We start from the raw sequence: 23,151 nt of genomic DNA on the forward strand, positions 1-23,151 counted from the left end.
CCACTCCCACAACCCCCGCTGATGGTTTTTAGGGTGGTGGTTTTGGGCTCCCCCCTTGGTTCCTCGCTCCCGTCTCATCCGAGGAGCTCACCCCCCCCCGTGCTCCTCTTCCCCAGGTGTTCGTGCAGCCGGCCAACGTGGCCGTCACCAAGATGGACGTCAATAACCTGGCCATGGTGATGGCCCCCAACTGCCTGCGCTGCCAGTCGGACGACCCGCGGATCATCTTCGAGAACACCCGCAAGGAGATGTCCTTCATCCGGGTGCTCATCCAGCACCTCGACACCAGCTTCATGGAGGGCGTCCTATAGCAGCACGCGGGGCGAAGCCACCACCCGATCCCACCGCCACCCCGTCCGCCCCGACCCGACGTGGCCGAGGAGCACGAGCCGGGTCCCCTGCTCGCTCCCGATGCTCCGGCCACCTCACTCACTGCCCACCTCCCCGCTGGACATTTTGGGGGGTTCTGGACTCGCAGCACCCACCCAGGAGCACCCCAGGGTGGTGTGGCTGTCACGGGTGGTGTGGGTGGCCGTGGGCGTGGGTGCAGGTGGCAGTGGGGACCGGGGGACAGCGTTGGGGACGAGCGGGTCCCGGTTCAGCAATAACCTGTGTCCGTGGGGTCTGGCACGGCCACCGCTGTGGACCAGGTGACAGCAGAGTGGGGCGGGAGACACGACGCAGATATCGAGGTGGCACTTTGGGGACAGGAGGAACAAACGTCCCATGGACACGTGCCACGTCCCTGCGGGTACTGGGGGCCCCCGGGTGGCTCAGCCCCCTGCCGTTGCCCACCTGGGGGTGCTGGGGGAGCTGGGCAGGCTGGTCTTGTCCCGTCCTGGTGCCCGTCCCTCGGAGCAGCGCTGGGGAGCACAACCCATCGGCACCACCAGGTCCTGAGGGACCCATCTCTGTACCACCAGGTCCTGAAGGACCCATCTCACCACTACCAGGCTCTGAAGGACCCATCTCAGCATAAATGAGTGCCACCAGGTCTTGAAGGATCCATCTCACCACCACAAGGCTCTGAAGGACCCATCTCACCACCCATCACCACCACTAAGTCCTGAGGGACCCATCTCTGTACCACCAGGTCCTGAAGGACCCATCCCATCGCAACCAGGCCCTGAAGGACCCATCTCACCATACATCAGTGCCACCAAGTCTTGAAGGACCCATCTCATCACAAACAGGCTCTGAAGGACCCATCTCACCACCATCAGGCTCTGAAGGACCCATCTCACCATAAATGAGTGCCACCAGGTCCTGAGGGACCCATCTCACCACCACAAGGCTCTGAAGGACCCATCTCACCACCCATCACCACCACTAAGTCCTGAGGGACCCATCTTACCACCACCAAGCTCTGAAGGAACCATCTCAGCATAAATGAGTGCCACCAGGTCTTGAAGGATCCATCTCACCACCACAAGGCTCTGAAGGACCCATCTCACCACCCATCACCACCACTAAGTCCTGAGGGACCCATCTCTGTACCACCAGGTCCTGAAGGACCCATCCCATCGCAACCAGGCCCTGAAGGACCCATCTCACCATACATCAGTGCCACCAAGTCTTGAAGGACCCATCTCATCACAAACAGGCTCTGAAGGACCCATCTCATCACCACCAGGCTCTGAAGGACCCATCCCATCAAAACCAGGCCCTGAAGGACCCATCTCATCATCACCAGGTCTTGAAGGACCCATCTCACCACTACCAGGCTCTGAAGGACCCATCTCACCATACATCAGTGCCACCAGGTCTTGAAGGACCCATCCCATCACAACCAGGCCCTGAAGGACCCATCTCACCACCCATCACCACCACTAGGTCCTGAAGGACCCATCTCATCATCACCAGGTCTTGAAGGACCCATCTCACCACCACGAGGCTCTGAAGGACCAATCTCATCACAAACAGGCTCTGAAGGACACATCTCACCATACATCAGTGCCACCAGGTCCTGAAGGAACCATCTCACTACCGCCAGGTCTTGAAGGACCCATCTCACCACTACCAGGTCCCAAGGGACCCATCTCATCATCACCAGGTCCTGATGGACCCATCTCACCACCACCAGGCTCTGAAGGACCCATCCCATCACAACCAGGCCCTGAAGGACCCATCTCACCATACATCACCACCGCTAGGTCCTGAGGGACCCATCTCACCATACATCAGTGCCACCAGGTCTTGAAGGACCCATCTCACTACCACAAGGCTCTGAAGGACCATCTCATCACCACCAGTTCCCAAGGGACCCATCTCACCACCACCAGGTCCCGAGGGACCCATCTCACTACCACAAGGCTCTGAAGGACCATCTCATCACCACCAGGTCCTGAGGGACCCATCTCACCACCACCCAGCCCTGAAGACCCCATCTCACCACCCTTCAGCACCACCTGGTCCCAAAGGACCCGTCTCAGCACCCACCACATCCCTTTGGCCCTGCTGGATCCATCCCCGTACCTATCACCTACACTCGGCCCCAGAGGACCCATCTTGGCCCCAGACATCTTTTTGGCCCTGCTTGATCCATCGTCTCCTCCTGGTCCCGAGGGGAAGAGGTGTGAGGAGCCATGAGGTCCCTTGGTGTGTTGAACCCAGAGCAGGCCGAGGGGAGGCCTCATGGTGGCCTGCAGCTCCCTCATGAGAGGCTCTGCTCTCTGGGGACAGCGACAGGACCCGAGGGGACAGCATGGAGCTGGGACAGGGGAGGGTCAGGCTGGGGGTGAGGGAAAGGTTCTGCACCCAAAGGTGGTGGGGAACTGGGACGGGTTCCCCAGGGACGTGGTCACGGCACCAAGCCTGAAGGAGGTCAAGGAGCGTTGGGCCATGGTCTGGTTTTGGGGTGCTTCTGCGTGGAGCCAGGAGTTGGACTCAATGTGGGGCCTTCTGGGTCCCTTCCAACTCGGGATGTTCTGTGATTCCGTGATCTTGGTGCCCATCAGTTCCTCCTGGTCCTTCTGGAACCATCTTGGCACCCGCAACCTCCTCCTGGTCCTTCTGGAACCTTCTGGAACCATCTTGGCACCCACAATCTCCTCCTGGTCCTTCCAGGCCCATCTCAGCACCCATCAGCTCCCCCTGGTCCTTCTGGAACCTTCTGGAACCATCTTGGCACCCACAACCTTCTCCTGGTTCTTCCAGGCCCATCTCAGCACCCATCAGCTCCCCCTGGTCCTTCTGGAACCTTCTGGAACCATCTTGGCACCCACGATCTCTTCCTGGTCCTTCTGGAACCTTCTGGAACCATCTTGGCACCCACGATCTCTTCCTGGTCCTTCTGGAACCTTCTGGAACCATCTTGGCTCCCACAACCTCCTCCTGGTCCTTCTGGAACCTTCTGGAACCATCTTGGCACCCACGATCTCTTCCTGGTCCTTCTGGAACCTTCTGGAACCATCTTGGCACCCATCAGCTCCTCCTGGTCCTTACGGACCCATCTTGGACCCCCCCCACCTCCGGTCCTTCTGGACCCATCTCAACACCCATCAGCTCCTCCTGGTCCCACCAAACCCCCCCCCGGTGCCCACCACCTCCTCCCAGTTCCCCCCCCCCCTCAAGGCCACCACCGCCTGTCCCCAAGGACCCCCCAACGCGTGTCCCCCCCCCCCAGGGCCACCACCACGGCGTCGCCAGCGAGCAAGTGCCTTCTGCTCCATCCGGCGACCACCTTTTTTTTTGGGGGGGGGGGGACACAACACATATTTCGGGGGGGCCCCCAGGCCAGTCAGAGTGTATAGAGCTATAAAGAGAGATATTACATAGAAACGTTTGCTAACGAGATAGTTTTAATTGCAGATGCTATTTTATCGCCGCCGCCCGCCCCCCCCCTCCTCCTCCTCCTCCTCCTCGCCCCGGGGGCCACCGCGTTGTCCCCAAATGGGGACACTGTGGGGGGGGGTGGGAGGGGGGGGTCGGTGGCGGGGACCCCCCCCTCCCTCCCCGGCTCGGACAGAAGTTGTACAGAGATTTTTGTAAGCGGCCGCGGTCCCCCGGGTTCGGGCACCCGGATTTCGGTCTCGTTGTTGTAAACTCTTTAATTTTATTTTATTTCGGTTTATTTTATTTTATTTTACTTATTTTATTTTATTTTATTTTATTTTACTTATTTTATTTGTTGAGTTTCCCCACCCCCCCCCCCGGATTTTATATATTGATTTTCTCTTTCTTTTATTTTTTTTCCCCTTTTTTACCCCCTTTTTTTTTCCCCTTTTTTTTCCCCCTTTTTCCCCTTTTTTCCCCTTTTTTTTCATTTTTTCCCTTTTTCCTTTTTTTCCCTTTTTTTTTCATTTTTTCCCCTTTTTCCCCTTTTTTTTCATTTTTTCCCTTTTTCCCTTTTTTTCCCTTTTTTTTTCATTTTTTCCCTTTTTCCCCTTTTTTTTTCATTTTTCCCCTTTTTCCCCCTTTTTTTTCTTTTTTCCCTTTTTCCCTTTTTTCCCCCTTTTTTTTCTTTTTTTCCCCTTTTTTCCCCTTTTTTTTTCTTTTTTTCCCCTTTTTTTCCCCTTTTTTTTTTCCCTTTTTCCCCCATTCCCCCCTTTTTTTTTTTTTCTCTTTTCAGCGCTGCGTTTTTAATTTATTACGGTGAAAACACTTTAAAAAACAAAAAAAAAAAAGCGAAAAAAAACGGAAAAAAAAAACGAGAGGAACAAAACCCAAACCACTCCCAGCCCCGAGAGAGGGGGGGGGGGGGCTGCGGGCGCGGAGGGGAGTGGTGGGGGACGAGCGGGGGGGGGGGGCCCCCCCCCCCCCACCAGATTTGGGGTGTCCCCCCCCCCCGCGCCGCTCGTTACCCGAGGAACTCTGTAATTACGCCGCATGGACATGTAGAGGCGACTCCATGTTGTGTGAATAAAGCTACGTATGGACACGGCCTCTCCTCCGCCCCGTTCACTCTGGAGCGGATCGACGGCACCCCATATGGGAACGGGGTGCCCCATAGCCTCTGTGGGGCCTCCTGGTGACCCTATAGGGCTGCCATATAGGGGTGGGTGCCCTCCGGGGTGTGTAGGGCCCCGTACGGCCCTATAGAGGGGGGTGGGAGATATAGGGTGTTCCTATAGGGTGTGCATAGGTGTATGCGACCCCAAAAGATGTATGGGGTGCGTATAGGAGTGTCGGGGGGGACGGGGAGGGTGTGGGTGTATATAGGGGCACAGGGGGGGTATTTGGGGCATTTGGGAGGCTCAGGGTGTGGGTGTGGGTGTCTATAGGAGTCACCGGGGGGGTGGGGGTGAATATAAGGGTCACTTTGGGGGTAGGGGGGAGGTATGGGTGTCTATAGGGTGCATGGGGGTGTATGGGCATCTATAGGGGCACATAGAGGAGGTGCATGTACCTATAGGGGTGCCCAGGGGGTGTATGGATGCTTATAGGGGCACGTAGGGGATATACGTGTATATATAGGGGTGCCAAGGGGTGTATGGGTGTCTATAGGGGCATGTAGGGGATGTGTCTGTGTCTATAGGGGGTCTACGGCTGCCTATAGGGGCACGTAGGGGGTGTGTGGGTACCCATAGGGGTGCCCAGGGACTTCCCCGCTGTCCATGGGGCCCCTGGAGCCCCGCGCTGTCCCTATAGGGTCCCCATAGGGTCCATATAGGGTCCATATAGGGTCCCTACGGGGTCCCTACAGGGTCCCTATAGGGTCCTTATGGGGTCTCTATAGGGTCCCTATAGGATCCCTTTGGCTCCCTATAGGGTCCTTATGGGGTCCCTATAGGGTTCCTTTCGGTCCTTATAGGGTCCCTATAGGGTCCCTTTCGGTCCTTATAGGGTCCCTATGGGGTCCCTTTGGCTCCCTATAGGATCCCTATAGGATCCCTTTGGGTCCATTTGGGTCCCTATAGGGTCCCTATAGGATCCCTTTGGCTCCCTATAGGGTCCTTATGGGGTCCCTATAGAGTCCCTATAGTATCCCTTTGGGTCCCTTTGTGTCCCTTCGGGTCCCTATAGGGTCCTATAGGATCCCTTTGGGTCCCTTTGTGTCCCTTCGGGTCCCTATAGGGTCCTATAGGATCCCTTTGGGTCCCTTTGGGCTCCCTATAGGGTCCCTATGGGGTCCCTATGGGTCCCTATAGTGTCCCTATAGGATCCCTTTGGGTCCCTATAGGGTCTCTATAGGATCCCTTTAGGTCCCTATAGGATCCCTTTGGGTCCCTTTGGGTACCTATAGGGTCTCTATAGGATCCCTTTGGATCCCTATAGGATCCCTTTGAGTCCCTTTGGCTCCCTATAGGATCCCTTTGAGTCCCTTTGGCTCCCTACAGGGTCCCTATAGGATCCCTTGGGGTCCCTTTGGGTCTCTGTAGGATCCCTTTGTGTCCCTATGGGGTCCCTTTGGGTCCCTATAGGGTCCCTTTGGCTCCATATAGGGTCCTTATGGGTCCATATAAGGTCCCCATAGGATCCCTTATGGTCCCTTTGGGTCCCTATAGGATCCCTTTGCGTCCCTTTGTGTCCCTTCGGGTCCCTTTGGCTCCCTATAGGGTCCCTTCGGGTCCCTATAGGGTCCTATAGGATCCCTTTGAGTCCCTTTGGGTCCCTATGGGGTCCGTTTGGGTCCCTATAGGGTCCCTATAGGGTCCCTTTGGCTCCCTATAGGGTCCCTTCGGGTCCCTATAGGGTCCCTATAGGGTTCCTATGTGGTCCCTTGGGGTCCTTGTGGGTCCCTTTGGGTCCCTATAGAGTCCCTATAGGATCCCTTTGGGTCCCTTTGAGCTCCCTAAGGGGTCCCTATAGGGTCCTTATGGGTCCCTATAGGGTTCCTATGGGGCCCCTTTGGGTCCTTATAGTGTCTCTATAGGATCCCTTTGGGTCCCTATAGGATCCCTTTGGGTGCCTATAGGGTCCTTATGGGTTCCCTATAGGGTCTCTATAGGATCCCTTTGGGTCCCTTTGGGTCCCTTCGGGTCCCTATAGGATCCCTTTGGCTCCCTATAGGGTACCTTCGGGTCCCTATAGGGTCTCTATAGGATCCCTTTGTGTCCCTATGGGGTCCCTTTGGATCCCTATAGGATCCCTTTGTGTCCCTTCGGGTCCCTTTGGGTCCCTATAGGGTCCCTTCTGGTCCCTATAGGATCCCTTTGGGTCCCTTTGGGTCTGTATAAGATCCCTTTGGGTCCCTATAGGGTCCCTTTGGGTCCCTTTGTGTCCCTTTGGGTCCCTATAGGATCCCTTTTGGTCCCTATAGGGTCCCTTTGGGTACCTATAGTGTCCCTTGGATTCCCTTTGGGTCCCTTTGGGTCCCTGTAGGGTCCCTATAGGGTCCGTATAGGATCCCTTTGGGTCCCTTTGGGCTCCCTATGGGGTCCCTTAGGGTCCTTATGGGTCCCTTTGGGTGCCTATGGCGTCCCTTTGGGTCCCTATAGTGTCCCTATAGGATCCCTTTGGGTCCCTTTGGGCTCCCTATAGGGTCCCTACGGGGTCCCTATGGGTCCCTATAGTGTCCCTATAGGATCCCTTTGGGTCCCTATAGGGTCTCTATAGGATCCCTTTAGGTCCCTATAGGATCCCTTTGGGTACCTATAGGGTCTCTATAGGATCCCTTTGGGTGCCTTTGGGTCCCTATAGGGCCCCTATAGGATCCCTTTGGATCCCTGTAGGATCCCTTTGGGTCCCTATAGAGTCCCCATAGGATCCCTTTGAGTCCCTTTGGCTCCCTACAGGGTCCCTATAGGATCCCTTTGGGTCCCTTTGGGTCCCTATAGGATCCCTTGGGGTCCCTATGGGGTCCCTATGGGGTCCCTTTGGATCCCTTTGGGTCCCTTTGTGTCCCTTTGTGTCCCTATAGGATCCCTTTGGCTCCCTATAGGATCCCTTCGGGTCCCTATAGGGTCCTATAGGATCCCTTTGGGTCCCTTTGGGCTCCCTATGGGGTCCCTATAGGGTCCTTAGGGGGTCCCTTGGGGTCCTTATGGGTTCCTTTGTGTCCCTTTGTGTCCCTTTGGCTCCCTATAGTGTCCCTATAGGGTCCTTATAGGATCCCTTTGGGTCACTTTGGCTCCTTTTGGGTCCCTTTGGATCCCTTTTGGCCCCTATAGGGTCCTTATGGGGTCCCTATAGAGTCCCTATAGGATCCCTTTGTGTCCCTTTGTGTCCCTTCGGGTATCTATAGGGTCCCTATAGGGTCCTATAGGATCCCTTTGTGTCCCTTTGTGTCCCTTTGGGTCCCTATAGTGTCCCTATAGGATCCCTTTAGCTCCCTATAGGGTCCCTTTGGCTCCATATAGGGTCCTTATGGGTCCATATAGGATCCCTATAGGGTCCCTTTGGGTCCCTTTGCGTCCCTATAGGGTCCTTATGGGGTCCTTATAGGCTCCCTATGGGGTCCCTATGGTCTCCCCACACCCCCATTACCCGGCCCCCCCTCCCCAGCCCACAGTTTCCCCCCGGACGCCCATTTCCGGTGCGACACCCGGAAGCTGGCAGAGGCAAGGGGCGGAAAGATCAGAGGAGGGGAGGGGAGGGGAGCACTTCCGCTTCCGGTTGTCCGTCGCCGTAACGGGTCCGGGCGGCGCCATGAGGCCGGGGCTGCTGCGGGCCGCGGCCTGCGGGTACCGCCAGGGGCAGAGCCCCGCGCCCGGCACCAGGGAGTATTTCTACTACATCGACCACCGAGGCCAGGTTTGGGGCAAAAAAGGGCGATTTTGGGAGTTTTGGGGGTGGGGGGGCTGGGGGGGGTGAGAGGGAAAAGGGGGGAATTGAGGGGAATTGGGGGGGGACACCAGGGAGTATTTCTACTGCATAGACCACCGAGGGCAGGTTTGGGGCAAAAATGGGCGATTTTGGGACTTTGGGGGGTGGGGGGGGTGGGGAGGAAAAGGGGGGAACGGGGGGAGTGGGGGGGGGAATTGGGGCTGGGGGGGGGGCACCAGGGAGTATTTCTACTGCATAGACCACCAAGGGAAGGTTTGGGGCAAAAAAGGGCGATTTGGGGAGTTTGGGGGGTGGGGGGGGTTAGGGGGGAAAGGGGGGAGTAAGGGGGAATGGGGGGAGTTGGGGGGGTGGAGGGGGGGCGCCAGGGAGTATTTCAACTGCATAGACCACCAAGGGAAGGTTTGGGGCAAAACAGGGCGATTTTGGGAGTTTGGGGGGTGGGGGGACTGGGGGGAATTATGGGGATTTGGGGGAGTCGGGGGGGGGGGAAATGGGGGTGGGGGGGGGGCTCCAGGGAGTATTTCTACTGCATAGACCACCGTGGGCAGGTCTGGGGCAAAACTGGGCGATTTTGGGAGTTTGGGGGGTGGGGGGGGTGGGAGGGAAAAGGAGGGGTTAGGGGGAAAAGGGGGGGGTTGGGGGAATTGGGGGGGGGGGCACCAGGGAGTATTTCTACTACATCGACCACCGAGGCCAGGTTTGGGGCAAAACAGGGCGATTTTGGGAGTTTGGGGGGTGGGGGGGGCTGGGGGGGGGTGGGGGGGAATAAGGGGGAATGGGGGGAGTTGGGGGGGGGCTCCAGGGAGTATTTCTACTACATTGACCACTGAGGGCAGGTTTGGGGCAAAAAAGGGTGATTTTTGGAGTTTGGGGGGTGGGGGGGGTGAGGGGGAGTTGGGGGAGTGGGGGGGGGGAATTGAGGGTGGGGGGGGGGCACCAGGGAGTATTTCTACTACATCGACCACCAAGGAAGGTTTGGGGCAAAAACGGGTGATTTTGGGAGTTTGGGGGGTGGGGGGGCTGGGGGGGGTGAGGGGGAAAAGGGGGGATTGGGGGGAATTGGGGGGTTGGGGGAGTTGGGGGGGGGGACACCAGGGAGTCATTGACCACCGCGGGCAGGTTTGGGGCAAAAAAGGGCGATTTTGGGAGTTTGGGGGGTGGGGGGGCTGGGGGGGAAAAGGGGGGAATGGGGGGGGTAGGGGGGAATAGGGGGAGTTGAGGGGGGGGGCTCCAGGGAGCCATCGACCACCGGGGGCAGGTTTGGGGCAAAAAAGGGCGATTTTGGGAGTTTGGGGGGTGGGGGGGTGGGAGGGAAAAGGGGGGGGTGGGGGGAGTTGGGGGAATTGAGGGGAATTAGGGGGGTTGGGGGGGGGACACCAGGGAGTATTTCTACTGCATAGACCACCGAGGGAAGGTTTGGGGCAAAACAGGGCGATTTTGGGAGTTTGGGGGGTGGGGGGGGTGAAGGGAAATTGGGGGGAAATGGGGGGGGAACGGGGAAAATTGGGGGGGGGGCTAAGAGGAAATTTGTGGGGAAACGGGGGAATTGGGGGGGGGGTCAGGGGGAATTGAAGGGAAAGGGGGGGGAACCGAGGGAAATGGGGGGAACTGGGGCAAACTGGGGCAAACTGGGGAGAGACTGGGGGAACTGGGGGGGTCCCGAAGGGTTTTGGGGGGGGGTCCTGGGGGGGTCCCGGGGGGGTCCCGGGCACCCATGGGTGCCGTGGCCCTGCCGCAGCTCTTCCTGGACGACGCCAAGGTGAAAAACTTCATCACCTGCTTCAAAGGTGAGCGCTAATTAACGAGCCCCGCCGCTAACGGGGCCGGTCGGCCGCTAATTAACGAGGCCTGACGCTGATGGCGTTAGTTAATCGGTAATTAATGCACCCTGATGCTAACGCCATTGGTTAATCACTAATTAATAAACCCCTGACACTAACGCCATTGGTTAATCACTAATTAACACACCCCTGAAAATAATGCCATTGGTTAATCGCTAATTAATAAACCCCTGATGCTAATGCCATTGGTTGATCACTAATTAACGCACCCTGATGCTAACACCATTGGTTAATTGTTAATTAATGCACCCTTACACTAACGCCATTGGTTAATCGCTAATTAATGCACCCTGATGCTAACGCCATTGGTTAATTGCTAATTAACTCACCCCAACACTAACACCATTGGTCAGTCACTAATTAACACACCCCTGAAAATAATGCCATTGGTTAATCGCTAATTAATAAACCCCTGATGCTAACGCCATTGGTTAATCACTAATTAACCCACCCCTGATGCTAACGCCATTGGTTAACTGCTAATTAACGCACCCCTGATGTTAACGCCATTGGTTGATCACTAATTAATGCACCCTGATGCTAACGCCATTGGTTAATCTCTAATTAACTCACCCCGACACTAACACCATTGGTTAATAACTAATTAACTCACCCCGACAGTAACACCATTGGTTAATAACTAATTAACATTGGTTAACCGCTAATTAACGAGCCCCAAACGCTAACACCATTGGTTAATTGCTAATTAACGCACCCCTGACACTAACCCCATTGGTTAAACGCTAAGTAACGCACCCTGATACTAACGCCATTTGTTCGTTGCTAATTAATGCTAATTAATTAGCCCCTGATGCTAACACTGTTGGTTAATGTATCGGTTAATTGCTAATTAACGCCCCCTGACGCTAACCCCGTTGGTTAACCGCTAATTAACGCACCCTGATACTAACACCATTGGTTCTTCGCTAATTAACGCACCCCTGATGCTAACGTCATTGGTTAATCACTAATTAACCCACCCCAACACTAACACCATTGGTCAGTCACTAATTAACGCACCCCTGAAAATAATGCCATTGGTCAATCGCTAATTAATAAACCCCTGATGCTAACGCCATTGGTTGATCACTAATTAACACACCCTGACACTAACACCATTGGTCAGTCACTAATTAACGCACCCCTGAAAATAATGCCATTGGTTAATCGCTAATTAATAAACCCCTGATGCTAACGCCATTGGTTAATCTCTAATTAACCCACCCCGACACTAACACCATTGGTTAATAACTAATTAACATTGGTTAACCACTAATTAACAAGCCCCAAACGCTAACACCATTGGTTAATTGCTAATTAACGCCCCCTAACACTAACCCCATTGGTTAAACGCTAAGTAACGCACCCTGATACTAACACCATTGGTTCGTTGCTAATTAATGCTAATTAATTAGCCCCTGATGCTAACACTGTTGGTTAATGTATTGGTTAATTGCTAATTAACGCCCCCTGATGCTAACCCCATTGGTTAACCGCTAAATAACGCACCCTGGCACTAACACCATTGGTTAATTGCTAATTAACTCACCCCGACACTAACACCATTGGTTAATCACTAATTAACCCACCCCTGATGCTAACGCCGTTGGTTAACCGCTAATTAACAAGCCCAAACGCTAACACCATTGGTTAATTGCTAATTAATGCACCCCTAATGCTGATACCATTGGTTAATCGCTAATTAACGCACCCTGATTTTAACACCATTGGTTAACCGCTAAGTAACGCACCCCTGATACTAACACCATTGCTTCGTTGCTAATTAATGCTAATTAATTAGCCCCTGATGTATCGGTTAATTGCTAATTAACGCCCCCTGACACTAACCCCATTGGTTAACCCCAAATTAACTCACCCCAACCCTACCACCGTGGGTTATCTCCCCAATAACCCCCCCCATGACCCTAACCCCGTGTCCTAATTAGCTAATTAACAACCTAACGCTAATTACTTCCCGCAGACCAGCGCTTCCTCGCCTTCTTCTTCGAGCGCCTGCGCCCCAACCGCAGCGGGCGCTACGAGGCCGCCTTCCCCTACCTCTCGCCCTGCGGCCGCGAGCGCAACTACGTCCGCTGCGAGGACCGGCCCGTGGTCTTCACCCGCCTCCTGAGCCCAAGTACCACAAGTACCACAAGTACCCCAAGTACCACCACCACCGGTAGCACCGCCGCGCCCCAGCTGCTCTCCTACTGCGGCGGCGGCGAGCGCTTGGCCGTGCCCTTCGAGCCGCGGCGCTTGGCCTTCTTGCCCGAAAACGGGCGGCTCTACCACCCGGCCCCCGCCCGCGCCGGCGGCGTGGGGTTGGTGAGTTGGGAGTTGGCCGACGAATGGAGCCCGGCCTTCGAGTACGGCGACGGGGGGGGGGCCGGGAGACCCCCCACCCATTTCACCTGGCGGGGGGTGCGCTATGAGCTCGACCACGGGTTGGTGCCGTTGCTCCGCGGTGATTATGGTGATGGGGGGGGGCAAGGGGGGCGTGAGGGTGCCAATGGGGTTGGGGGTGTGGGGAGGGGGTGATGGGGACCCCCCCTGTGTCCCCCCCACCCCCGTGTCCCCCCCGGTGTCCTCCCCGTTGTCCCCCCCCGGTGTGTGAACAAGGAGTTGAAGCAACCTGAGGACTTGGTGTGGTTGTGTCCGCGGTGTCGCCCCCCCCCCCGGGGGGCACCGGGATGGAGCTGTGGCCGCCCCCCCCCCCCAGAATGGCCCCCCCCCCAAAATGTCCTCCCCCACACACCCCCCATCCCAAGGGGGCTTCACGTGTGTCCCCGTCCTGTCCCCATCATGGGGGGGGGGGGCAGTGCCACCAGGTCCCCGTGTCCCCAGCCCCACGGTGGGAAGGAGGGGACCGAGGGGGGGGGGGTAAATGAGGATATGGGGGGGTTAGGGGAAGGTTTGGGGTGTCCCCCCCTGCAGGTTTGCGGTTCCCTAAAAAGATTTGGGGTGTCCCCTCACTGTTTTGGGGTGTTTTCCTTACATTTGGGGTGTCACGACCAAATTTGGGGTGTCCCCTCACTGGTTTGGGGTGTCAACCCCCAGATTTGGGGTGGCCCCCACCAAATTGGGGTGTCCAGAGCAGGATTGGGGTGTCCCCCCCCCCCAAAATTTGAGATGTCACCCCTCAGGTATGGGGTGTCCTCCCCCAAAATTGGGGTATCCATGGTAGGATTGCAGTGCCCCCCCAAAAAATTTGGGGTGCCCCCCCTCCAGGCTTGGGGGTGTCCTCCCCCAAAATGGGGGTGTCCATAGCAGGATTGGGGTGCCCCCCTCCAAAGGTTTTGGGTGTCCCATTTAGGTTTGGGGTGTCCCCCCCAAAATTTGGGGTGTTCCCCCCAAATTCAGGCCCCCCCTCCCCTTTTTCCTGGGGTGCCCCCCCCAATTCCTCCAGCCCCCACCCACCACCAGGGGGCGCTCGCTTCCCCCTCCCCCCCCAGCCCCAACTCGTTGCTCTCCAACCTGTGACGTCATTGATGACGTCATGGGGCGGTGCCGGAAGTGGCGGCGGGGAGGGTGAAAGCCGGTACCGAGGGGGGGGGAAGGGGGGGGGGGTGAACCGGGAGGGGGGGGGAGGGGGAGCCCATTTTGGGGGGGGGGGTAGCCCAATTTGGGGAGGGGGAACCCAATTTTGGGGGTTTGGGGGCGGGGGGGGGGGTCCCCATGGTTGGGGAGGGTCTCAGGGGGTGGGGGGGGGAGGGGTCAGGACCCCCCTGATGGCGCTGCCCCCCCCCCCCCCCCCCAGGGCACGGGGACAGCCCCCAGAGGCCACCATGGCCCGAAGGAGGAAACGGCGGCGGCGAGAGAGCGGGGACGGAGCTGGGGACGGCGGTGACAGAAGTGACAGAAGGGACACCAGTGACAGAGGTAATACAGGTGACACCAGTGACAGAAGTGGCACCAGTGACAGAAGGGGCACCAGTGACAGAAGTGACACCAGTGATAGAAGCAACACCAATGACAGAAGGGACACCAGTGACGGAGGTAATAGAGGTGGCACCAGTGACAGAAGTGGCACCAGTAATGGAGGTAATAGAGGTAGCACCAGTGACAGAAGGGACACCAGTGACAGAAGCGACACCAGTGACAGAATGGACACCAGTGACGGAGGTAATAGAGGTGGCACCAGTGACGGAGGTGGCACTGTTGACACAAGCGACACCAGTGACAGAAGTGACACCAGTGACCGAGGCCACACCAGCGACAGCGGTGGCATCACCGGCAGAGATCCCAGCACCGACAGAGGTGCCAGCGGTGCCAGCGGTGCCAGCAGTGACAGAGGTGACAGCGGTGACAGCGGTGACCTCGGCACCTTCCCCTTCAGCCGCCTGCCACCCGACTGCCAGCTCCACGTCCTCTCCTTCCTGTCCCCGGCGGAGAAGTGCGCGGCCGCGCTGGTGTGCGGCGCCTGGAGCCGCTTGGTGCGCTCGCCTCGCCTCTGGCGTGTGGCCGACTTCACCGGCGCCCCGGCGGCGCTGGCGGAGCACCAGGACGATGACAATGACACCGGTGTCACCGCCTTCGCGCGCTGGCAGGGCTGGGTGCGGTGCTACGCCTTCCACCTCGCCGCCCGCCGCGCCGCCCCGCGCCTTCTCCGCGCCAATTTCGATTTGGGCGACCGCCGAGCCGGTTGGGCCGAATTCCTGCGGGACTTTTTGGAGAGCGTGCGCTGCGGCGAGCTGCGGGAGCTGGAGCTCGACTGGACCCTCAGCCCCCACCAACCCCCCGGCCCGCGCCCGCCCGGCGGTGCCAAATTGGAGCAGTTGAGCCGTTTCCAAGCGTTGCTGGAGCTGCTGAGCCTCAAGGCGCCGCGCTTGGCCCGCGCCAAGCTGCCCTTCGACTGGTCGCGGCGTTCGGTGGCCGCCCTCGGACGCTTCCAGCACTTGCACACCTTGGAGCTCCGGTATTTTTGGGGTTTCCGCGGTGTGCGCCCGGAGGCGCTCCGCGAGCTGGCGGCCGCCCTCCCCCGCCTCAAGACGCTGGTGCTGCACCTCCTGGTGCCGGTGCAGGATTTGGGCACCTCGTACGCCTTGGAGTCGCGCTCCTTGGAGGTGTTGGACGTTTGGCGGTGCCGGGGGTTGGTTTTCGGCCGCCTGGAGCTGCCGGCGCTTCGGGCGCTGCGGGTGAGGAAGAGGACGAGGGGGTTGATCCTACAGCGGCGAGCCCGCTTGGCGTTGCAGAGCCGCTGGCGGTGCCTCTACGCCTTGCTCCGCGCCGGCGCCCCCGGCCTGCGGCTACTCAACAACCGCGCGTTGTTGCCGCACTGGCGCGAGCGGCCCTACGACGAGCTGGAGGCCATCCTGCGGCGCGCCTGCTACTGCCCCCGCCACGCCGACACTTGGTTGCTCTAGCGCCGGGTCCTCGTGGCCGGCGGCGCGCCGCGGTGGCTACCAGAAGCTCAAGGTGGCCACCATCACCCCACGGTGGCCATCGGCACCGACGGTGGCCCGCTGGTGGTCATCGTGCTCTGGCAGTGGGTGCCGCGCACGGGAGTGTGCCCGTGTTGGAGTGACCGAGCCGTGGTGGCCGCCACCGTCACACAAAGGTGGCCAGGACTACCTGGTGGCCATCATCTTGTGGTGGTGGCCATCATCACGACATCGTGGCCATCACGCCCCAGTGGTGGCCGTCATCTTCCAGTGGTGGCCACCATCACTCCATGGAGGTGGCCACCCCCATGCCATCACGGCCATCACCCCCCAATGGTGGCCATCATCCTCCAGTGGTGGCCACCATCACCCCATGGTGGTGGCCACCCCCATGTCATCGTGGCCATCACCCTCCAGTGGTGGCCATCACCCTCCAGTGGTGGCCACCATCACCCCATGGTGGTGGCCATCCCCATGTCATCATGGCCATCACCCCGCAGTGGTGACCATGAACCTCCAGTGGTGGCCACCATCACCCCATGGAGGTGGCCATCACCACGTCATCGTGGCCATCACCCCCCAGTGGTGGCTGTCACCCTCCAGTGGTGGCCACCATCACCCCATGGTGGTGGCCATCCCCATGTCATCATGGCCATCACCCCGCAGTGGTGACCATGAACCTCCAGTGGTGGCCACCATCACCCCATGGAGGTGGCCATCACCACGTCATCGTGGCCATCACCCCCCAGTGGTGGCTGTCACCCTCCAGTGGTGGCCACCATCACCCCATGGTGGTGGCCACCCCCATGTTACCGTGGCCATCACCCCGCAGTGGTGGCCATCATTACTCCACGGTGGTCATCCCCATGTCATCATGGCCATCACCCCCTCCCACACTGACTGTCACCACCCATGGTGGCCACCACCCCTTGGCATCCCCACGGTGGCCCTGCGCTGCCACCCACCATCCCTGGAATCATCGCGGCGTTTCGGGACACCACAAAGCAGCGGGCGCTCCCCCCGGCCACGGGTGCAAGACCGGTGACACGGTGACAACGTGGGGACAGCACGGGTGGGGACGGGGACACCGGCCATTAAAAACACCGATTTAATACCACGCCCCCGTGCTTCAGCTACAGCGCGAAGTAGTCGAGGGCGCGGTGGCGGCTCAGGCTCGTGGTCCACACGGCCTCGTCCCGCCCGGCGCCGCGCAGCACCCGCTGCACCTCCTCTTGAAGCTCCTCCTCGTCCTCCTGGAGGTCCTCCTCACCCCCAAAATCCACGGGGCGCGGGTAGATGACGAGGCGGAGGGCGGCGAGCGGCGCCGTGCCCTCCGCCAACGCCTTCACCCCCGACGAGGTCAAGGGGTTGCCGAAAAAACCCAAGTAGCCCAAGTGGGCGCAGCGGCGGAGCGCCGGGAGTAGGGCGCCGAGGTGGGCGTCCTCCAGGCGGCACTCCATGGCGTCCAAGTGGCGCAAGGAGCCCGAGGCCGCGGCCAAGAGCTGGAGGAAGGGTTGCAAGAGGTCCTCGGAGAGGTTGTGGCCGCTCACGTCGAGTTTCTTCAGCGCGGGCGCGTGGGGGCTCCGGAGGAGGTAGGCGAAGTCCCCGGGGAGGAGGTGGCAGAAGGGAAGCTCCAGGCTCTCCAGCGGGCGCTGTAGGGAGCTGGGGGGGGGAAGAAGGGAGGCGTGAGGGCTCCGGGGGTAGCGGGCGGACTACAGGCTTTTTGGGGTTAGGCCTGGCCTACTTTTTGGGTAACCTGGCCTTTTGGGTAGACATGGCCTACAGGTTTTTGGGATAGACCGGGCCTACAACTTTTTGGGGTAGACCTGCCCTACAGACGTTTTTGGGGTAGACCCGCCCTACAGACATTTTTGGGGTAGACCCGCCCTACAGACGTTTTTGGGGTAGACCCGGCCTACAAGCTTTTTGGCGTAGACCTGGCCTAGACTTTTTGGGGTCGACCTTGCCTACAACAGTCGTTTTTGGGATATACCTGGCCTACACGGTTTTTTGGGGTAGACCTGGCCTACAGATGTTTTTGGAATAGACCTGCCTTTTGGGTAGACCTGGCCTACAGGCTTTTTGGGTCAGACCCGGCCTACAGACGTTTTTGGGGTAGACCGTGCCTACAGGCTTTTTTGGGGTAACTTGGCCTACAGACGTTTTTGGGTAGACCCGGTCTACAGGCTTTTTGGGGTAACCTGCCCTTTTGGATAAACCTGGCCTACAGACCTTTTTGGGGTAGACCTGGCCTGCAGCCTTTTTGGAGTAGATCCGGCCTACAGACGTTTTTGGGACAGACCCAGCCTACAGATGTTTTTGGGGTAGACCTGGCCTACGGACTTTTTGGGGGTAGACCTGGCCTAAAAACGTTTTTGGGTAGATGTGGCCTACGGACTTTTTTGGCTAGACTTGGCCTAAGTGGCCCTTCCACCTGGGGGCCATTCCACCCCACCCCACTCACCCCGCGGGGCGCGCACTCACCCCAGGAGCTGCCGCAGCCTCCCCGAGAGGCGGCAGGAGCCCAAATTCAGCTCCCGGAGGCGCTGCAAGCGGCCGAACCCCTCGGCCAAACGCCGCAGCCCGTCCTCCGCCCCCGGCCGCCGCGCGTCCACGTTGCTGTAGGGCAACCTCAAACTCTCCAACTCGGGGAAGCGCTCGAGGCGCGGCAAGACCTCGACCAAACCGGGCAAGCCCAAGTTGTTGAAGCGCAAGTCAACGCGGCGCAACCCCACCGGCTCCAACGCCTCCAGCAAAGCCACCGTGGCGCCCAAGGACAATTCCTCGGCGTGGAAATCGCGGCACCGTAGGCGCAACGCCCCGGCGGCGCGGAGGGCGGCGCGGAGGATGGGGCCCGAGGTGCTGTTGACGAAGAGGTCGACGCGAAGCTCTACCGGGGAGCCCCGGTGTCCCCCGGTGTCCTCGCGGCGATGCGATGACTCCAAGCAAGCCTTGGCCAAGAGGACGGTCCCCGACCAAAGGCTGGGGTTATCGGGGTCCTGCTCGGCGCCGTCCTGAAGCCCCGTCAGGTCCAGGACCCGGAGGAACGGGCTGGGGCTGTGGGGATGGGGTAGGGGGAAGGGGTTGGGGTGGGATCTGGGTGCTCCAAACCCAAAAAAGAGGGAGCGGCAAAGGGGTATCGCCCGACAAAAGGGGAATCACGGAAAAAAAGGGGGAAACCCAAAAAAAAGGGGGAATCCCTGAAAAAAGGGGGAACCCAAAAAAAAGGGGGAACCCAAAAAAAGGGGCAGCCCCCAAAAAAAGGGGGCATCTCCCCAAAAAAGAGGCAACTGCAAAAAAAAGGGGCAACCCAAAAAAAGGGGATTCCCTCCAAAAAGGGGCAACGCCAAAAAAGGGGCATCTCCCCAAAAAAGGGGCAACTGCAAAAAAAAGGGGGCAACACCAAAAAAAGGGGCAACCCCCGAAAAAAGGGGAATCCCACAAAAAAAGGAGCAGTCCCCAAAAAAAGGGGCAGCCCACCCAAAAAATGGGCAGCCCCCAAAAAAAGGGGTAACCCCCAAAAAAAGGGGAATCCCCCCCCCAAAAAAAGGGGTAATCCCAAAAAAAGGGGAATCTCACCAAAAAAGGGGCATCCCCCAAAAAGAGGGTCATCCCCCCCAAAAAAAGGGGCAACCCCAAAAAAGGGGCATCCCCCAACAAGGGGGAATCCCTAGAAATAGGGGCAACCCCAAAAAAGGGGCATCTCCCCCCAAAAAGGGGCATCTTCCCAAAAAAAGGGCATCTCCCCAAAAAAGGGGGCAACCCCAAAAAAGGGGCATCTCCCCCAAAAAAGGGGCATCTTCCCAAAAAAAGGGGGCAGCCCCCAACCCCAGAACCCAACCCCAATTCCAACCCCAGTCCCAACCCCATCCTCTCCCAATCCCAACCCCAATCCCAACCCCAATCCCAACCCCAATCCCAACCCCAATCCCAACCCCAATCCCAACCCCAATCCCAACCCCAATCCCAAACCCAATCCCAACCCCATCCTCTCCCAATCCCAACCCCAACCCCAATCCCAATCCCAATCCCAATCCCAACCCCAACCCCAAACCCAACCCCGATCCCAATCCCAATCCCAACCCCAACCCCAATCCCATCTTCTCCCAACCCCAACCCCAATCCCAACCCCACCCCACCCCACACCCACACCCCACACCCCCCACCCCACACCCCCACCTCTCCTCCTTCCTCATCCCGGCGGTGATGGCGAGCAGCAGCGCCTGCAGACACCCCCTCCCCGGCGTCCTTCGTGCCCGGCGCGGGCGGCGCGGGAGGCGCAGGACCGGGTAGGGCCAGGAACGCACCAAATCCCGAAACAACGGCACCCGCGGCTCCGCCAGCGCCGCCTCCAGCAGCGCCGGGTACAACTCGGCCGGCAGCCGCGGCAACGCGCCGGGGGCACCGGCCAGGCGGCGGGCGCACAGGTGGACGAGGGAGGAGACGGGCGGCATGGGGGTGGTTGTAGGGTCAGGGGTCCTAAATGGGTTTTGTTGGGAAGTGGGGGGGTGGGGGGAGGTAGTGTGAGGGGTGTGGAGTGGGATCTTGGTCTTGATCCCAATTCTGAGCCTGATCCCGATCCCAATTCTGACCCAAACCCCAATCCCAACCCCAATCCCAACCCCAATCCCAACCCCAATTCCAACCCTGATCCCAATCCCAACCCCAACCCCAATCCCAACCCTGATCCCAATCCCAACACCCTATCCCAATCCCATTTGTGATCCTAATCCCAATTCCAACCCCAATCCCAGACCCAACCCCAATTCTGACCCCGATCCCAATTCCGACCCCAATCTCAAACACAATCACAATCCCAATCCTGATCCCAATCCCAATTCCGACCCCGATCCCAATTCTGACTCCAATCCCAATCCTGATCCCAACCCCAATTCCGACTCCAACCCCAATCCCCAATCCTGACTCCGATCCCAATCCTGACCCCAATCCCTGATCCCAATCTCAACCCTGATTCCAATTCCTACCCAATCCCTACTCTGATGCTGACCCCAATCCCAATCCCAATCCCAACCCCAATCCCAATCCCAACCCCAATCCCAATCCTGACCCCAATCCCAATTCCAACCCCGACCCCAATCTCGACCCCAACCCAAACCCCAATCCCAATCCCAACCCCAATCCCAACCCCGATCCTGATCCCAATCCCAATTCCGATCCCAACACCCTATCCCAATCCCATTTCTGATCCCAATCCCAATTCCAACCCCAATCCCAGACCCAACCCCAATTCTGACCCCGATCCCAATCCTGACCCCGATCTCTGATCCGCCGGCCAGGCGGCGGGCGCACAGGTGGACGAGGGAGGAGACGGGCGGCATGGGGGTTATAGGGTCGGGGGGGATCCTAAATGGGTTTGGGGAAGTGGGGGGGTGGGGGGAGGTAGTGTGAGGGGTGTGGGTGGGATTCTGGTCCCGATCCCAATCCCAATTCCAACCCAGACCCCAATCCCGATTTCGACCCCAATTCCGACCCCGATCCCAATTCCGACCCCGATCCCAACCACAATCCCAATCCTGATCCTGATCGCAATCCCAATTCCGATCCCAACCCCAATTCTGACACCAATCCCAATTCCGATCCCAATCCCAATTCTGACCCCAACCCCAATCCCGATCCCAACTCCAATTCCGACTCCAACCCCAATCCCCAATCCTGACTCCGATCCCAATCCTGACCCCAATCCCTGATCCCAATCCCGACCCCGATCCCAATTCCCACCCAATCCCTACTCTGATGCTGACCCCAATCCCGATCCCAATCCCAACCCCAATTCCAACCCTCATCCCAATCCCAACCCTGACCCCAATCTCGACCCCAACCCAAACCCCAATCCCAATCCTGACCCCAATCCCAATTCCAACCCTGATCCCAATCCCAACCCAAACCCCAATCCCAATCCCAACCCCAGTTCCAACCCCGATCCTGATCCCAATCCCGATCCCAACACCCTATCCCAATCCCATTTCTGATCCCAATCCCAATTCCAACCCCAATCCCAGACCCAACCCCAATTCTGACCCCGATCCCAATCCTGACCCCAATCTCTGATCTGCCGGCCAGGCGGCGGGCGCACAGGTGGACGAGGGAGGAGACGGGCGGCATGGGGGTGGTTTTGTAGGGTCGGGGGGCGGTGGGTGTCCTAAATGGGTTTGGGGAAGTGGGGGGGTGGGGGGAGGTAGTGTGAGGGGTGTGGGTGGGATTCTGGTCCCGATCCCAATCCCGATCCCAATTCTGACCCCGATCCCGACCCCAACCCCAATCTCAGACACAATCCCAATCCTGATCCTGATCCCAATCCCAATTCCGACCCCGATCCCAACCCCAATTCCAACCCCAATCCTGGTCCCAATCCCAACCCCAATCGGAACCCCAACCCCGATCCCAATTCCAACCCCAATCCCAATTCCGATCCCAACCCCAATTCCAACTCCAACCCCAATCCCCAATCCTGACTCCGATCCCAATCCTGACCACAAGCCCTGATCCCAATCCCGACCCTGATCCCAATTCCTACCCAATCCCAATTCCTACTCTGATGCTGACCCCAATCCTGATCCCAATCCCAACCCCAACCCCAATTCCAACCCCAATCCTGATCCCAATCCCAACCCCAATCGGAACCCCAACCCCGATCCCAATTCCGACCCCAATCCCAATTCCGATCCCAAGCCCCTATCCCAATCCCATTTGTGGTCCTAATCCCAATTCCAACCCCAATCCTAGACCCAACCCCAATTCAGACCCCGACCCCAATCCCCAACCCCAAACCCCAATCCCGACTCTGATCCCGACCCCGATCTCAATCCCAAACCCTGCCCCCCAGTGGGACCCCCAAAAAGGGCACCCGGAGGTGCGACCCCAAATCTGCCCCCCCCACCCCAAATCTGCCCCCCTCACACAGCCCCCATAACAAAATGCCCCCCCCAGTGGGACCCCCAACCCCTACCCAATGGCACCCTGAACCCCCCCAAAAATCACCCTATGGCCCCCCCCCAACCCTGACACCCCCCAAAAATCCCCCCCCCAAAAAACCCAGACCCCCAAAACGGCCCCATAACGACCCCCCCCCCCCCAAAAAAAGACCCCCCAAGAGGGGCACCCCCGAACCCGGGCACCCCATAACGAAACCCCAGCCCCCAACCCCCCCCCTCCCCAAAAAGAGGCGTCCCCAAACCCTAAAACCCCCCAAAAATCCTAAAATTCCCCCCAAATCATAAGGACCCCCCCCAGCGGGCCCCCTC

The 23,151-nt window shown here is 58.7% G+C and overlaps 4 protein-coding genes across 14 annotated transcripts in view; 3 read left to right on the top strand and 1 right to left on the bottom strand.

The window, feature by feature from the left end:
- The window catches only part of ARHGAP39 (Rho GTPase activating protein 39), an 82,248-nt gene extending 78,402 nt beyond the window's left edge, over window positions 1-3,846 (top strand). For 2 of the 11 annotated variants that reach the window (XM_068672813.1, XM_068672814.1), the window contains exon 10: window positions 117-1,014. In XM_068672813.1, the coding sequence (XP_068528914.1) occupies window positions 117-311 (195 nt within the window). In that variant the 3' untranslated portion in view covers window positions 312-1,014. Of the gene's footprint in view, window positions 1-116 lie in introns of all 11 variants that reach the window. The other 9 variants (XM_068672807.1, XM_068672809.1, XM_068672806.1 and 6 more) reach the window with 9 other exon arrangements.
- Window positions 3,847-8,474: 4,628 nt separating this feature from the next.
- On the top strand, window positions 8,475-13,142 carry LOC137851570 (UPF0598 protein C8orf82-like). Its single transcript, XM_068672815.1, has 3 exons — window positions 8,475-8,634; window positions 10,406-10,454; window positions 12,490-13,142. The coding sequence occupies exons 1-3, from the start codon at window positions 8,530-8,532 to the stop codon at window positions 13,044-13,046; spliced, it is 711 nt and encodes a 236-aa protein (XP_068528916.1). The 5' UTR covers window positions 8,475-8,529; the 3' UTR covers window positions 13,047-13,142.
- Window positions 13,143-14,012: 870 nt separating this feature from the next.
- On the top strand, window positions 14,013-17,006 carry LOC137851571 (uncharacterized). Its single transcript, XM_068672816.1, has 2 exons — window positions 14,013-14,046; window positions 14,266-17,006. The coding sequence occupies exon 2, from the start codon at window positions 14,294-14,296 to the stop codon at window positions 15,869-15,871; it is 1,578 nt and encodes a 525-aa protein (XP_068528917.1). The 5' UTR covers window positions 14,013-14,046; window positions 14,266-14,293; the 3' UTR covers window positions 15,872-17,006.
- Window positions 16,982-20,850, bottom strand: LOC137851572 (leucine-rich repeat-containing protein 14-like). The gene is made up of 4 exons (XM_068672817.1): window positions 20,646-20,850; window positions 20,069-20,458; window positions 18,374-18,946; window positions 16,982-17,551 (listed from the first exon to the last, which is right to left on the bottom strand). The coding sequence occupies exons 2-4, from the start codon at window positions 20,341-20,343 to the stop codon at window positions 17,023-17,025; spliced, it is 1,377 nt and encodes a 458-aa protein (XP_068528918.1). The 5' UTR covers window positions 20,344-20,458; window positions 20,646-20,850; the 3' UTR covers window positions 16,982-17,022.
- Between the last annotated feature and the right edge of the window lie 2,301 nt (window positions 20,851-23,151).

Source organism: Anas acuta, chromosome 2 (genome assembly GCF_963932015.1).
Source record: "Anas acuta chromosome 2, bAnaAcu1.1, whole genome shotgun sequence".
In the NCBI taxonomy this organism is placed as follows: domain Eukaryota; kingdom Metazoa; phylum Chordata; class Aves; order Anseriformes; family Anatidae; genus Anas; species Anas acuta.

What these genes read in the sequence shown, in the direction of transcription:
- LOC137851570 (XM_068672815.1), top strand. Translation starts at nt 8,530, where the DNA reads ATGAGGCCGGGGCTGCTGCGGGCCGCGGCCTGCGGGTACCGCCAGGGG. An exon ending in ACATCGACCACCGAGGCCAG is followed by an intron (nt 8,635 to 10,405) that starts GTTTGGGGCAAA and finishes GCCCTGCCGCAG; the next exon opens with CTCTTCCTGGACGACGCCAA. An exon ending in CTTCATCACCTGCTTCAAAG is followed by an intron (nt 10,455 to 12,489) that starts GTGAGCGCTAAT and finishes TACTTCCCGCAG; the next exon opens with ACCAGCGCTTCCTCGCCTTC.
- LOC137851572 (XM_068672817.1), bottom strand. Translation starts at nt 20,343, where the DNA reads ATGCCGCCCGTCTCCTCCCTCGTCCACCTGTGCGCCCGCCGCCTGGCC. An exon ending in GGGATGAGGAAGGAGGAGAG is followed by an intron (nt 18,947 to 20,068) that starts GTGGGGGTGTGG and finishes CCATCCCCACAG; the next exon opens with CCCCAGCCCGTTCCTCCGGG. An exon ending in AGGCTGCGGCAGCTCCTGGG is followed by an intron (nt 17,552 to 18,373) that starts GTGAGTGCGCGC and finishes TCCCCCCCCCAG; the next exon opens with CTCCCTACAGCGCCCGCTGG.
- LOC137851571 (XM_068672816.1), top strand. Translation starts at nt 14,294, where the DNA reads ATGGCCCGAAGGAGGAAACGGCGGCGGCGAGAGAGCGGGGACGGAGCT.